The following is a 13630-nucleotide window of genomic DNA, read 5'->3' as shown; positions in this document are numbered from 1 at the left end:
TCACTAGAGATTCTAATTAAAAATCACATGCTTAGGGGTTGGGGATTTAGCTCAGTGGTAGAGCGCTTGCCTAGCAAGCGCAAGGCCCTGGGTTCGGTCCCCAGTTCCGAAAAAAAGAAAAAAAAATCACATGCTTTGTGATTTTTTCACTTACAATTGTCCATCTTGTATCTTGTCTTAGAAGTGAGGCCTTCAACGTGGAGGGTTAGGGTAATCTGCTTCATAATTACCCCATTTTAAATTCTGCTTTAGATAAAGATAGTAGAATTTCCTTAATCCTTAAAAACTCTGCTTTTCATATGTCTGCTTGACTTTGGACTTCTCTAACTACTCAGCTTCAGACAATCTGCGTTTTATATTTTTGATCAATAATCCACTGTAAACCAGAGAAGAGGTGCTGTTATAGAAGTGCTGTGATAGGTGCTGGTTATAAACAGTGTCTGTCCGTGATCTTCCAGTTAAATCTTCCATTGTCCCTGGGCTGTCTCTTAGAGTAGTAATGATCTTGTCTTTCCAGAAGAATTATGCATTGTTTCTCTATCTTAGTCTTCCTATGTTGGCCATACAATATTCCTAAACTGTCTTGCTGTTTGTTTTTCTTTCCCTACTTCCCTGAGACAACAATCCATTAGAGTTTGTAAGCTTATAGCCAATGTGTCTTTCTACTCGTTGAGTAACAAAGATTACAGTATTTTCTCCTGGACTGAAGGCTTTGTTGTGCTGAAGACTGAACATATTTTACAACAATTATGATCTTAACAAAAAGATAAAAGAAAAAAAAGTATTTCAGTCAGGTGTGGTGACATGTACCTTTAATTCTAACACTTGGTGGGCAGAGGGAGACAAATTTCTGTGAGTTTGAGGCCAGCCTGTTCTACATAGAGAGTTCCAAGATATCAAATTCTCCATAGAGAGACCCCATCTTAAATAAACCAAAACCAAAAGCAAACAAACAGGCAAATATTTCTCTTTTCTCATTGCTCCTTCCAGAGTGTTGATTTTCTAGGATTTCGTCCTTGAACATCTGGTGAGAGTCCTGAAAGTACTCCCTATGAAGGTGTGCCCAGCACCCAGACCATGAATTTTCTAGTCTCATACTAAACTATGTGCAGTCTCAAGCTCTTTAGCAGATGACTTCCTGAGTGTTCCTACTGTCACCTGCTGTGATCTCCAGGTTCTGTGTCACAAACAAAAATTAGACACAATAATACTGATAGAAACAAGGACAACTGATTAAAAAAAATAGAAAGGCATTCCTGAATTAGGAATGGGCCAGAGAACAATAAAATTATATTTTAAAGCTGAAAAGCCCTGGGTCATGGGAGTCTTTATCTTTTGTAGGTAATTTGCACATCCCCACATTCTCCAGTGGTTTGACGTCTGATTTCCATCTTTCTCTGCCATTGTTTTCCTCACATATGTCAATAGTGATGCCTCTAAGAACCTTTATCTTCCCTGTGTTCTGCTACATCCCTCCCAGTTTATGGATCCCAAACTTCCTGATCCAAATGACCAGCTCTTGGTAGTGTCTCTGATGAAGCCTCTGTGCGTGTTAGGAGGAATTAGCTCCATAGCCTTAAGTTTCTGATCCATGCAAAGGAATTGATTTGCTGCTTGATTGGGTTTTTCTGGTTACAAAGACGTGGCTGACTGCTCTGAACCTCTCTGATGTCTCAGGTGAAATAAGAAGTCGCCATTTGCTTCCTAAACAAACTGCGTTTCACTGCACTGCAAATCTCTTCTAGGAAAAGGCAGAAAGGACGCCATAATCACTCTTGTCATGAGTCAACATCAAGACCCTAAAGAAGACAGACAGTGAGGTATTTGCTAGATGAAGCAAATGGATGAAAGTAGAGGTGGATAGATGGAGATTTATACTTTAATAAAGCCCAGATGAATCATTACCGAAGCACATAAAAAAAGGATCTGGTGGTGGTTCAGGGATGGGATAAATGCCCAGCATGCCTTAATATTGCAAAAACAAAGAATACCTAAGACACTACGAGATCATTTTCTCAAGATTAGCCTGGGAAAGAAATTAAACACAAAGAGTAAGAATGAAAAGGGGAGAAAGATTTCAGGGCATCAGCTCTTAAAATGTAGGTCATTACCTCATATCGGGTCATGTAACTGAATGGAGAGGTGGTTATAAAAAACATGTCAACCATGAAATATTTTTGAATGGACAGGGACCAAAAATTAACTCTACATCAAGGGCTTCATGCCCCTGGGGTGTTTCTCTGGCAGCATTTACCCAAGTTGCATCACAATGGCTATTTTTTTTTTCATTTTAAAGTAAGCTCTAATTATGGAGACCAGGTTGGCCTTGAACTGTTTACTTGTATTACCTAATTGTTACCCTTTGCCACTATGTGTTTTATGAAGAATTTAAAGTGTGCTCACTGTCCAATCTAAAAATACTCCTAAGGAATAAAGTACTGTGAAACCATCTGAGAAAAATGTTTGCTTCCCATTTAAACATAGGCTAAAAATATTACAAGGTGTAGGCAGGTTAATAATCCAAATTATCTCCAGATCCATCTGAAGAAAGCTGGATGAGGGTCTCCTGTGATGTGCAGTCACAGGAAGACATGTGCAAATGCTGTGTTGCAGGAGGCCTGCAGGGCTATAGTTAGAACCCTGAAGGACGGGAACTTCCTGTTTCAGCCTTTTCAGCCTGAGACACTGAGTGTCTTCCCACTGGATTAGGTCTTCTCAGTCCCCTAGTCAGAAACTGAAGGACAATGACAACCAGGTTCTCAATAGTCTGATATGACTGTCATTGAACCAAACTGAGGTCCTTGTAGGCCACTGGTGGACTGCAAATTTCTCTGCTTTATCCCTTCCACCGATCTACCAACCTTATCTTTCAGACCTTTTTTTCAATGTGGTTTTCCAATATAGCTAATGACTGAATACAAGTATATACAGAACATTCTTGGTAGTAACTAGCATCCTATAGTGTGGATATCATCGTGATGTCATTTTACAGATGAGATCATTGAAGTCAAAGAACTTGGATAAATAAATAAATTTATTATTTAAATCCTGTAAATGGTATAACTGATCTTTGAAAGCAGATAACTCTGACTCTGGGACTAAATTTCCAACAATAATGTTATACACAATTATGACAGCAGTTCTCAACCTGTGGGCCACAACCCATAGGGTCAGTCACATATCAGATATCCTTGCATATCAGATATTTACATTACAATTCATAACAAGAGCAAAATTATAGTGATGAAGTAGCAACAAAATAATTGTATAGTCGGAGGTCACCAAAGCATGAGGAACTGTATGAAAGGGTTAGCCTTAGAAAGATCGAGAAGCTCTGCATTAGCAGCAGGATAGTACCTTGGGCCCTTGACTGGGTGTCTGAGTCTGTATCTCCACTTAAGAGCTGCCACTTACATGAGATGGGGAGGGATATGGTTATTCATCTCCCATGTTGGCCACAGTAATGATTCTGCTGTGAGTAGACTACTGGCTCAGAAGTTTGCTTTGAGCCACATGCTTGAGGCATGAGTCATGACTCTAATGGATATCACCTGATATCTCTTTTAAAAACAAATGCCAGAACAAACGAGCTCTACATACTCTCTCCATAGGAATTTATGTAACGTTTCAACCTCTTCAGGGCTCAGCTGGTATACTCTTTTAATTTCTTCATCCATAGTTTTCTTGCACTTTACTCTGCTCTCCTTGGCTTATTGGTCACGGCAATTACATGGTAAGGTATTTGAGCATTGGGATTCAGACTTCCTCTAGAGAACGAGCTTAAATAGATTTAGAATCAAAATAAATTTCTAGACTAAGCAACTCCCCATCCTCTTCCTCCAAAAGTTTTTCCAGCAAGGACCCAGGAGGTGCTAACTACGTCAACAACTATGAGCTCCACACTGGTCTAGCTGGACTCACGGAAATGGTTTCTTTGACCTGATAGTCACAAAAATATAGACTCTGCAGACTCAAAATTTTGGAGGACACAAACAGCAACTAGGATTCAGAAGTGAAGAGGGGAAAGGGGCAATGGACAGTAAGGGGAGGAAGGAAGAAAAATAGGAGGAAAAAAGGGGGGGAAATTCAGCCATTGCTTGATAACTGTGTGATCTGAAAAATTACACTAAAAAGAAATTCACCAGATACCATTCTATGCAAAGATACTCTCAATGATCTACCTGATAGATGTGACTTTACCAGGAAAAAAAAAAAAAAACCTCTACAATACCAAAAACCCAGGAGTGATCTGATATATAGTTCCTGTGAGAAAAAAAGCAGCATGTGCCAGGTGCTATTTTATGTGCTTTATAATAATCCACTTCAATCTTTACAAATACATGTTGCTTTCTCCATATTGATTTGGAAATTAAAACAAAGTTTTCACATTGTCAGGCCATTGCCAAATAATGATAGCGTAGAGATTTATACACTTGTTTCGAAGTGTTGTAAATTATACTCCAAGTCCACATCCTCGATCACTTTTGTTTTTATCTTCCCTGGACTTCTCTGCTGAAATCATCTCCTTCCACTTCTATTTTGTGACAAAATGCCAGGTTTTAATTTCTTACGCCTTTCTCTGCCAGCGAGACATAAACAATGGCAGTCCTTCAACTTGTACTCTGTGGATTTGACTTATTATTGACTTGCATATTCTCTTCTACTCAAAATATGCTAGACTTGAGGTATATAGCTAACAGACATTTTACACAAAAGCCTACTCCAGAAAAGCCATATCTTCTTAGTTACCTCGTAGATTAAAAATAATTAGTACAGGTGTTCATTAACCGAACCATAGTAATTCCACACAATAGTAATATGAATAAATATCCTTTATATGTATGATAGGAAAAGAGTTGGGTGCACAGTGAAACTTGTGAGAATTTTCTTCACTGTGCCATTATTCAGCAAACATTCATTCACTGAGGATCTTTGATACCTAGAATGATGTGATAAGGATTATTAAGGGAGGAGCATATAAAAAATGTGAGTACCACATCAGGAAAGAAGGGATGGAGAAATATAACCTGTCATTTCTATCTTCAAGGTCCCCGTGTTTTATACAGGGAGTACATGCCTGAGACCACTGGTGAATTGCTTGCCTCACAATGTTTATGTAGCCAAGAAGCTGCTATTGAGCTAAGTGGATCTGTATTCTGAATGACCTTGTGTGTTTCACTGGCTCACTCAGCTCTGAGTCCAGCTTCCCGAAAATTCTGATATATTTGGCTGGAAGCATCTTTGTTACTGAGAGTATTAAGAAAGGTTTATGCCTTCTATATTACTTTAACATTTTAAGTGGTGATATTGATATCTTAATATTAGTGACTCAATATCTTGTCAGCTAAATGGTATAATTCAGCCAATAAAAAGTCCTAATTCATATGAGAATTACAAATCAAAACTTAGACTGAAGTACAATTAAAATAATCGTGATAAATGATGAATTGGAACAGTGCAATAATTCTGAGTTGTATTTAAATATTATCTGGTTCACAGTAAAGAATAATAAAATAAAATCTTGAACCTAAGAGACCCCCAAAAATGTCAAAACAAAACTTATAGAAAAACACTACAAAAATTACAGACCTAGAATGGTATATTTTGAGAAAACTTATATAAATTGAAAGTTTCTGTCTTGAAGAACCAGAGATTAGAAAATAAATAGTCTTTAAAATTGGGAACCCAATTCCTAATTCCCAGAATGAGTGACTTAACATATACAAACACATGGACAGCACTGGGCTCATTTGACCGACATCATAGAGCACTGAGGACTCAGCATTTGCGATCGCTCCAGAAAATTTGTTCCAAGCCTTACTTCTTTTATTCTAAAGCAACTTTGAATTTTATAAGTCTTTTTGAAAGATATTAGCACCTGAGATCATAGACATGACAAAAATCATATACCTGGTAAGGAGAGGGGTCAAGACACAAAGACTCCATGATACCAACATTTAAGATTCCCTTTTTTTTTCCAAATCAGGTTCTTCATGCTCCTATCACACACCCATCACACTTCCAACATGCTCCATTCATGTTAACATCACACTCTACAGATTCAGTGCAATCCCCATCAAAATTCCAACACAATTCTTCAAAGAGAAAAACAAAAAACCCAGTGTAGCGAAAAAAAAAATTCTTTTTTTTTTTTTTTGGCTAATAAGACACACTTTAATTAAAAGGAGAATTTGAATAATTCTTATTCTGAGTATGGTCTGGATATTGTTCTCACGTCCCAGTTCATGTGTGTCCTTTTCTTTTTTTTTTTTTCTCTTTTTCTCTTTTTATTGTTTTCTTCCATTTTTATTAAATTGGGTATTTCTTATTTAAATTTCAAATGTTACTCCCTTTCCCCAGTTTCCAGGCTATCATCCCCCTAACACCTCCCCTTCCCCTTCTATAAGAGTGTTCCCCTCCCCATCCACCCCCCTATTACTGCCACCCCAACAATCCCGTACACGGGGGTCCAGCCTCCTTGGCAGGACCAAGGGCTTCCCCTTCCACTAGTGCCCCTATTAGGCTATTCATTGCTACCTATGAATTTGGAGCCTAGGGTCAGTCCACGTATAGTCTTTGGGTAGTGGCTTAGTCTCTGGAAGTTCTGGTTGGTTGGCATTGTTGTTCTTATGGGGTTGCAAGCCCCTTCAGCTCTTTCAGTCCTTTCTCTGATTACTTCAACGGGGGTCCCATTCTCAGTTCAATGGTTTGCTGCTGGCATTCGCCTATGTATTTGACATATTCTGGCTGTGTCTTTCAGGAGAGATGTAAATCTGGTTCCTGTCGGCCTGCACTTCTTAGCTTCATCCATTTTATCTAGATTGGTAGCTGTATTTGTTTGGGCCACATGTGGGGCAGGCTCTGAATGGGCATTCCTTCAGTCTCTGTTCTAAACTTTGCCTCCTTATCCCCTCCAATTGGTATTTTTGTTCCCCTTTTAAAGAAGGAGTGAAGCATCCGCATTTTGGCCATCCTTCTTGAGTTTCATGTGGTCTGTGCATCTTGGGTAATTTGAGCATTTGGGCTAATATCCACTTATCAATGAGTGCATACCATGTGTGGCAAAAACAATTCTTAACAATGAACTAACTTCTGGGGAAATCACCATTTCTGACCTCAAGGTATACTACAACAGAACAATAGTGATAATAACATCGTGATAGTGGTACAGAGACAGACAGGTTGATCAAGGGAATAGAATTGAAGATCCAGAAATAAAACCACACACTAAGGGACACTTGATCTTTGCTCATGTACACGTCACACTCGCATTGCACCCTCATCATACTCCCATCATGCACCCATCATGCTCCTATCATGCTATCATGGCCCATTACACTACCATCATACTCCCATCAGGCACCTATCACGCACCCATTATGCTTCCAACACTTCTTTCTGTTTGTCTTCATTACCTGCAGTGTACCATTGTCTATCTAGTATATTTGCCCTTTTCAATGTATGAGATAGGCTTTCTATTTACTAAATTATATCGTGATTTCTTCCAGCACACAGACTCTAAGACCAAAGACTAGAAATGTCTGTAAGAAGATAAGTGAATTCTCTTAAATTTCACAACTCAGGACCTGTTACCAAAGGCATTCAAGGACTCTGAACTTGACCAAAGCTGTAGGCTCCAGGTCATTGCTTCTGCCCAGCTGTCCTCAAAAATCCTCTTACATTTTGTATTTGATGGCCAACCCAAAAATAAGGTGGGAGTATAGGAAGGACTGTCACCATGTAGAAGAGCCAGCCTTCCTTAATCAGCCTTGTCAGAGGCAAATCTAGAGAAATAGAGCACCAGGAAAGTACCATGAAAAGTTGTAAAAATTATCCAATGTATGAGCTAAAAAGTATAATGATCCCATATATCCTGTAGCTACTGAGCATGGGTACTGGTCTGACGCTACTGCATAAATTGGTATGTAACTTTCAAATGACGACCCCACAAGGTGTGTTGATTATCTTTATGACAAATGTAGGAAGCACCAAGAATTTATGTAACATGCTATAGTAAAGGTCTCTAATATTTTTGTTTTTTTCTGTGTCCATGTGAGCTCTAGAATTTTAACTAGAACATATAGATATTCAACATACAGATATTCAACAGAAGATCTAACCTTGGAAATGGGAGGTTATATGTACATAACCATACACACACATAGATACACACACAGACATACTCACAGACATATACACAGAGAAAGATTTACACACAGAGACACAGACACAGACATGCACACACAGACATACACACACATACATGTACACAGCTTTTAGAGAAAGGTTACTCTTTAACAGGGACTTGATCGGGAAGATAACAAACATCTGCTACAAGAACGTGCTGAAAGAGAAGCAGACTAATGTTACTCATTTGCAATCAACAACAACGATAAATTCCAGTGAACGTAAGGGGCTTTCAAGTGCTGTTTTCATTTGCTTTCTTGGAACAGTGGAGGCTCTCCATTTGGGAACGCTAATGGCTGCCCATGGCTACTTCTTTCCCATCTCAGATCATGTCCTCACACTCAAGGATGACGGCACCTTCTACCGATTTCAAGTAAGTGGAGACACAAATGTTCTTTCACAGTAAATCAGAATGCCTGAGCTTTGTTCCTATGTGTTTACAGAACTTTAACTATGACATATTTTTCTTAAGCTACTTAGAGAGTAAATAATGTTCGTGTGAAAGCATCAGAATCGATTGTCAGATACCAATGGGAAACTGGAGACTGAATTGTGTAAAGACTGGAGTTATACTCTAACATAGGAAACCTTAAGGAAAATTCGGAAAGTGACTTTCTGGAATCAAGGGGAATAAGGAAGACATCAGTTGTAAATTCCATCTAACAAGTAGAAAGTTGAGAGATCTAACTAAACTTATACTCCCACCTCTGATCCATTACCAACTTCTATCCCAGCAAACTCCCTGACTATGTAATATTACCAATTGGCAAGTCAATTGTCTAGACATGTCTAACTCTTCTTTGTTTAAGAGAAAGTATTTACTATTATAGGATTACAGTTTTATACAGTTCTAATTTTTAGAAAAGTTTTTTCTCATAGAAGCTACAAGTAGACTAACAAATTCTCAAAATTCTGAAGGAATGATTGTTTTATGATTACAAAATAAAAATTATGTTCATCAACATGATAAATAAAAACTCTGATATACAAAACCAAAAAATTTTTCATCATTATCTAATTTAATTTTTTCCCATGAAACAAAAGAGTTCAGACATAGCCTTAGGTTTGTGATAATGTATTGAATTAGCCACAATTTAAAACCCATTTCTCTGTTCTCAATCTTCTCAGAACAAAATTTGTTTGAATGTTTTAATCATGCTCATAAGTCATGAACGAAGGTTACAATGCACCACTGCACATCCAGAGAAGGAAGAGAATTTTAAAGAGTTTTAGGGTCAAGTGAAAGGATGGGAGGAAGGGGCATATTTGTCACATGACTACAAAATTTAGGCAGAGGTTATCAAGTTCAATGTGCTATTAGATGTATCTTATGCAACTCTGTTAAAATTATATTATTAATACATGTTATTATTAATACATGATTACCATGTTTCATATTTTGAAAGTCTATCTACCTTTGAAGTAAGATCTAAATATGACAGGTTATCAAATCTGTTTATTAGTGATTCCTATAACAAGTCTAAAGGAATCAACAACAGTCAGAGGGAACTAAATATCTATGTGTAAAGTCTAGCATGTGTTAGTCACTGAACAGCACTGATAAGAAAAAATACATGAGGGTTCCCAGTGTTTTATCAATTTTTATGTTGGTTCAAAGCAACAGAAATGTCTTGAGTTGAAATTGACTTCCTTTGAAGCAATTTAAAAACAATGGGTTAAGTTCTTAATGCCTCCAGTAGACCATGTAGATTCCAAACATCATTAAGAAAATAAAGAAAATATAGGACATATATTTGAGATAAACAGAACCAGAACCAGAGCTTAATTTTATTGAGCCAATAAATGTTTGTAATAGTCTTAGTACATTTTAAAAATGTGGGATTTATTTCTTAGGTTTACTGTAAACTTTAAATTATGTAGTCACTCTCTCTTTGCTAACTGGAAGTGAGACCTGACATGATTCCCTAGGCCAATCTCACATCTGTCTCATAGAGTTGGTGTACTATGCAGCTGAAGGGTGGTGAGTAATGACCAGGAATTGGAGTTAGTTCTGTAGAAGCAAAGGTGGTTAGCTCTAGAAAAGAGACACACATGCATTAAATTGTCCTAAAGTCTAGAATGACCACAGGCATAGGTAACAGATAACAAACTGTAACGGCTTGTTATTCTCTTATAGTTTCTTATTATAAGTCAAAATTTTTTTCCTGGGAAAAATTTTCCAATATTAATGGAAAATGTTGGTTTTATGGCATTTCCTTGTAATTTCTAGAGATAAAATTCTATTATTATACTTGTAAGATTCTCACTGAATACACAGCAAGAGAATAAAGAGAGTAATTTAAGAGTAGAGACAAGAACAAAAAATGTCTATCTGATCAGATGTCTAGAATAATATAATCTGAAGCCAATTAATCACTAGTCTTATAGATGCACATGTGTGCATGTGGGCACATGCACACACAGACACACAGACACAGACACATACACACACAGAGAAAGGAAGAAAGAAAGAAAGAAAGAAAGAAAGAAAGAAAGAAAGAAAGAAAAAAAAGAAAGAAAGGAAGGAAGGAAGGAAGGAAGGAAGGAAGGAAGGAAGGAAGGAAGAAAGGAAGGAAGCAACACCAAAACGTCAATGCTCCCTTGGAGAGGTTTTGCAAAAGTGAAGACATTCTTGAAAGCAGTCTTTGGCTACTTCATTCTTTACTGGAATCCTGGATCAATTAAATTTCTAAGAAATCAAATCTTCGAAGTTCTCTCTCCCACAGAGTTAAGTGAGATTAGAGAGGATGAAAGTGTTCTATATATGTCTTCCAATCCCTCTTAACCTAGGGGTTCAATCTTTTTTTCTTCCAAATTCCTACTGCGATTTTGTTCCTATGTGCAGAGAACTACTATTAGTAGCCTTCTTTATTAGGCTGAAGTAATTTCAAAGATGTCGAGGGTAAGTCAAGATCCTCTGGCAGTGTCAGACCAGTTGTAAAAGAACCCTCCCTAAAGAATCCAATCAGTTCGGCACAGCATCCCTTTCTATGTCTTTGAGAGTCATTCTGCTAAAGAGTAAAATTATCAGACAATCAGAAATTGCCCAAAATATGCTCATTGCACACAGATGATCAGTATAATCAGTTGATACATATAATCAACCCATCACACGTGCATCTGTAGCCACCGATCTCTGAGTTCTTCCATCATCCCCATTTCAGAGAATGGAGTTGCTGATGCAGATCTATGGTTACCATGAATCTTAGTGTGAAGTCAGCTAGTAGGCTTAGAAAAACCCTTAAAACAGACTATTTTAACTACCTTAGTTTTTTTTATTCCAGATCAGACTTTCTTTTGTATTTCACCCAATGTATTTCCTGAACTTTACAGAATCAGAGTTCTTTCTGGCTATTGTTAATCATATCAAAGATATTATTAGTTTAAAAACTGATCTCTGCTTTATACCTTTTAAAAGTTTACAGTAATAAATGTCTTTATGAAAGAATGCTTTTCTAAGGAAATGTCAAAGATCATCTAGTTGAATAATGTTGAAAATGTATTACATAATTAACAGATCCCTGCAGATAATTTACAAATCCCAGGGAGTGAGTCTGTCAGCTAAACTTTTTGAATTTATGAAAGGCAGTAATGAGATATGATGCATAGGAAGAAGTCATTATATGTAAACACGGTTCATTCCAAACCTGGCTGAACATAATAGTCTGCTCTCAGCCCTCTCTGAGGCTGAAATTAAAGCTTTTGTTTGGATAACGCAATCATATTCTTTAACATGGTGTTCATTAGTGATATACTGGGAAATGAACACCATTTCATATCCTTGATGACATCTGGCAGGTCTGAAGGCTTTGAAATTGGTCAGTACATGTAATGAGAACCGTATAATGCCCCCCTGGGAGCTTTCTCTTGGTTTGAAACATACGTTATCAGATAGCCACTGAAGATAAACACAGACTGCAAACCAGAATGTCTACTAAATATTTATGTGCCTAACCAAGATTCTTCTTTTTCTCTCCCATAGACACCCTATTTTTGGCCGTCAAATTGTTGGGAGCCAGAAAACACAGACTATGGTCAGTGCAATACTCTTTGTTTCCTCCTTAACCACTTATGTGTTTATGTGTCTGCATAACAAGCACTTGAATTCTATTGCTTTTATTAATGAAAGAGGAAACCACAAGCCTAGTTCTGCATCAATGTTGATAGCACTCAATTTATGTATGGGAGCTTCTTCTACAGTAAAATGTTCCCTACATCTATAAACAAGCTCAGATGGTTTGGGTTGCTTTTTCACAGCATCCCCTATAACTAGGAAGAATGACAAATGGTTTCCAGAGAGCCGGAATCATCGTTCTTCTTCAGTTTTTGCTTGCCTTTATTTAGATATCCTGTGATTCTACACCAGAAGGTTATGTTAAACATAGAAAGGCTACTGGCAAGCCAAAAATTGTACCATACCAAAGTTAATCCTAATAAATGAAATTTAGTGAGCTTAGGATAACCAAAGCTCAAACAATGAAGATTTCAATTAAGTTATATAGGGAAAAATTTTATCCGTAGACAGTGTTCATCTTTGTACATCTTCCTATAGGTGACATTTTCCAGAAATAAGATTGTACACATTTTAAATGCTGCGTCTACAAATGCTTATTGAAAACCATTCACATGCTTTGTTTTATCTAAAGCGTTCAGTAGTTCATAGGCTGGACAAGAGAGTAGAATCTTACAAAACAAGTTTTGGTAAATTGTCGTGTTAATAGGAATTTAAGGTGTGCAAAATGATAGGGAAGTTTAAAGGAATAAAAGGTTGACTTTGTGTGGTGATGGTACGTGGTATCCCAGGATGATTTCACAAAAGAACTGGTAACATCTGAGACAGATCGAAGAGAATGAAGAGAAGATTTGTGTGGTGGTGTCTTAGACGCTGTTACATTGCTGCAAATAAATACTATGACCAAGGCAATTTATAATGAAAGGTATTTAAGTAGGTATTTACAGTTTCAGAGAATTAGCTTATAATCATCATGGCAACTGGCATGCTTGGTGCTAGAACAGTAACTAAGAACTTATTCCCTGATCCATAGGTAGCAGGGAGTGAGAGAACAGGATTGAGTCTGGTGGAGGTTTTTGAAACCTCGATGTCCACCCCCAGTAGGAACACCTCCTCCACCAAGGCCACACCTCTGAATCCTTCCCAAACAGTTCTACTGTGAAACAAGGATTCAATCATATGGATCTATGGGGGCCATTCTCATTCAAAGCACTACCTGTGGTGATGAGACAGGAAATGTCTTAGAGTTTCTACTGCTGTGATGAAACATTATGGTCCAAAGCAACTTGGGGAACGTGGACTTGACTTTCCTTATACTTCTGTATCTTGTTTTATCATTCGTGAAAGTCTTCGAAGCAGCTCTAATAGGGCTGGAGGGCCTAGATGCTGGAGATAATATGAAGGCCACAGAGGACCACAATGGGCTGGGCC

The 13630-nt window shown here is 37.6% G+C and overlaps 1 protein-coding gene across 4 annotated transcripts in view; it reads left to right on the top strand.

Moving 5' to 3' along the window:
* Positions 1 to 13630, top strand: part of Rgs7 (regulator of G protein signaling 7) — a 190295-nt gene that overhangs the window by 93445 nt on the left and 83220 nt on the right. For all 4 annotated transcript variants that reach the window (XM_032915675.1, XM_032915674.1, XM_032915673.1 and 1 more), the window contains 2 exons: positions 8454 to 8560; positions 12170 to 12221. In XM_032915675.1, coding sequence (XP_032771566.1) covers positions 8454 to 8560; positions 12170 to 12221 — 159 coding nt within the window. The remainder of the gene's footprint in view (positions 1 to 8453; positions 8561 to 12169; positions 12222 to 13630) is intronic.

Source organism: Rattus rattus, chromosome 10, assembly GCF_011064425.1.
Source record: "Rattus rattus isolate New Zealand chromosome 10, Rrattus_CSIRO_v1, whole genome shotgun sequence".
Classification (NCBI taxonomy): domain Eukaryota; kingdom Metazoa; phylum Chordata; class Mammalia; order Rodentia; family Muridae; genus Rattus; species Rattus rattus.
This window is presented reverse-complemented; position numbering and strand designations above follow the sequence as displayed.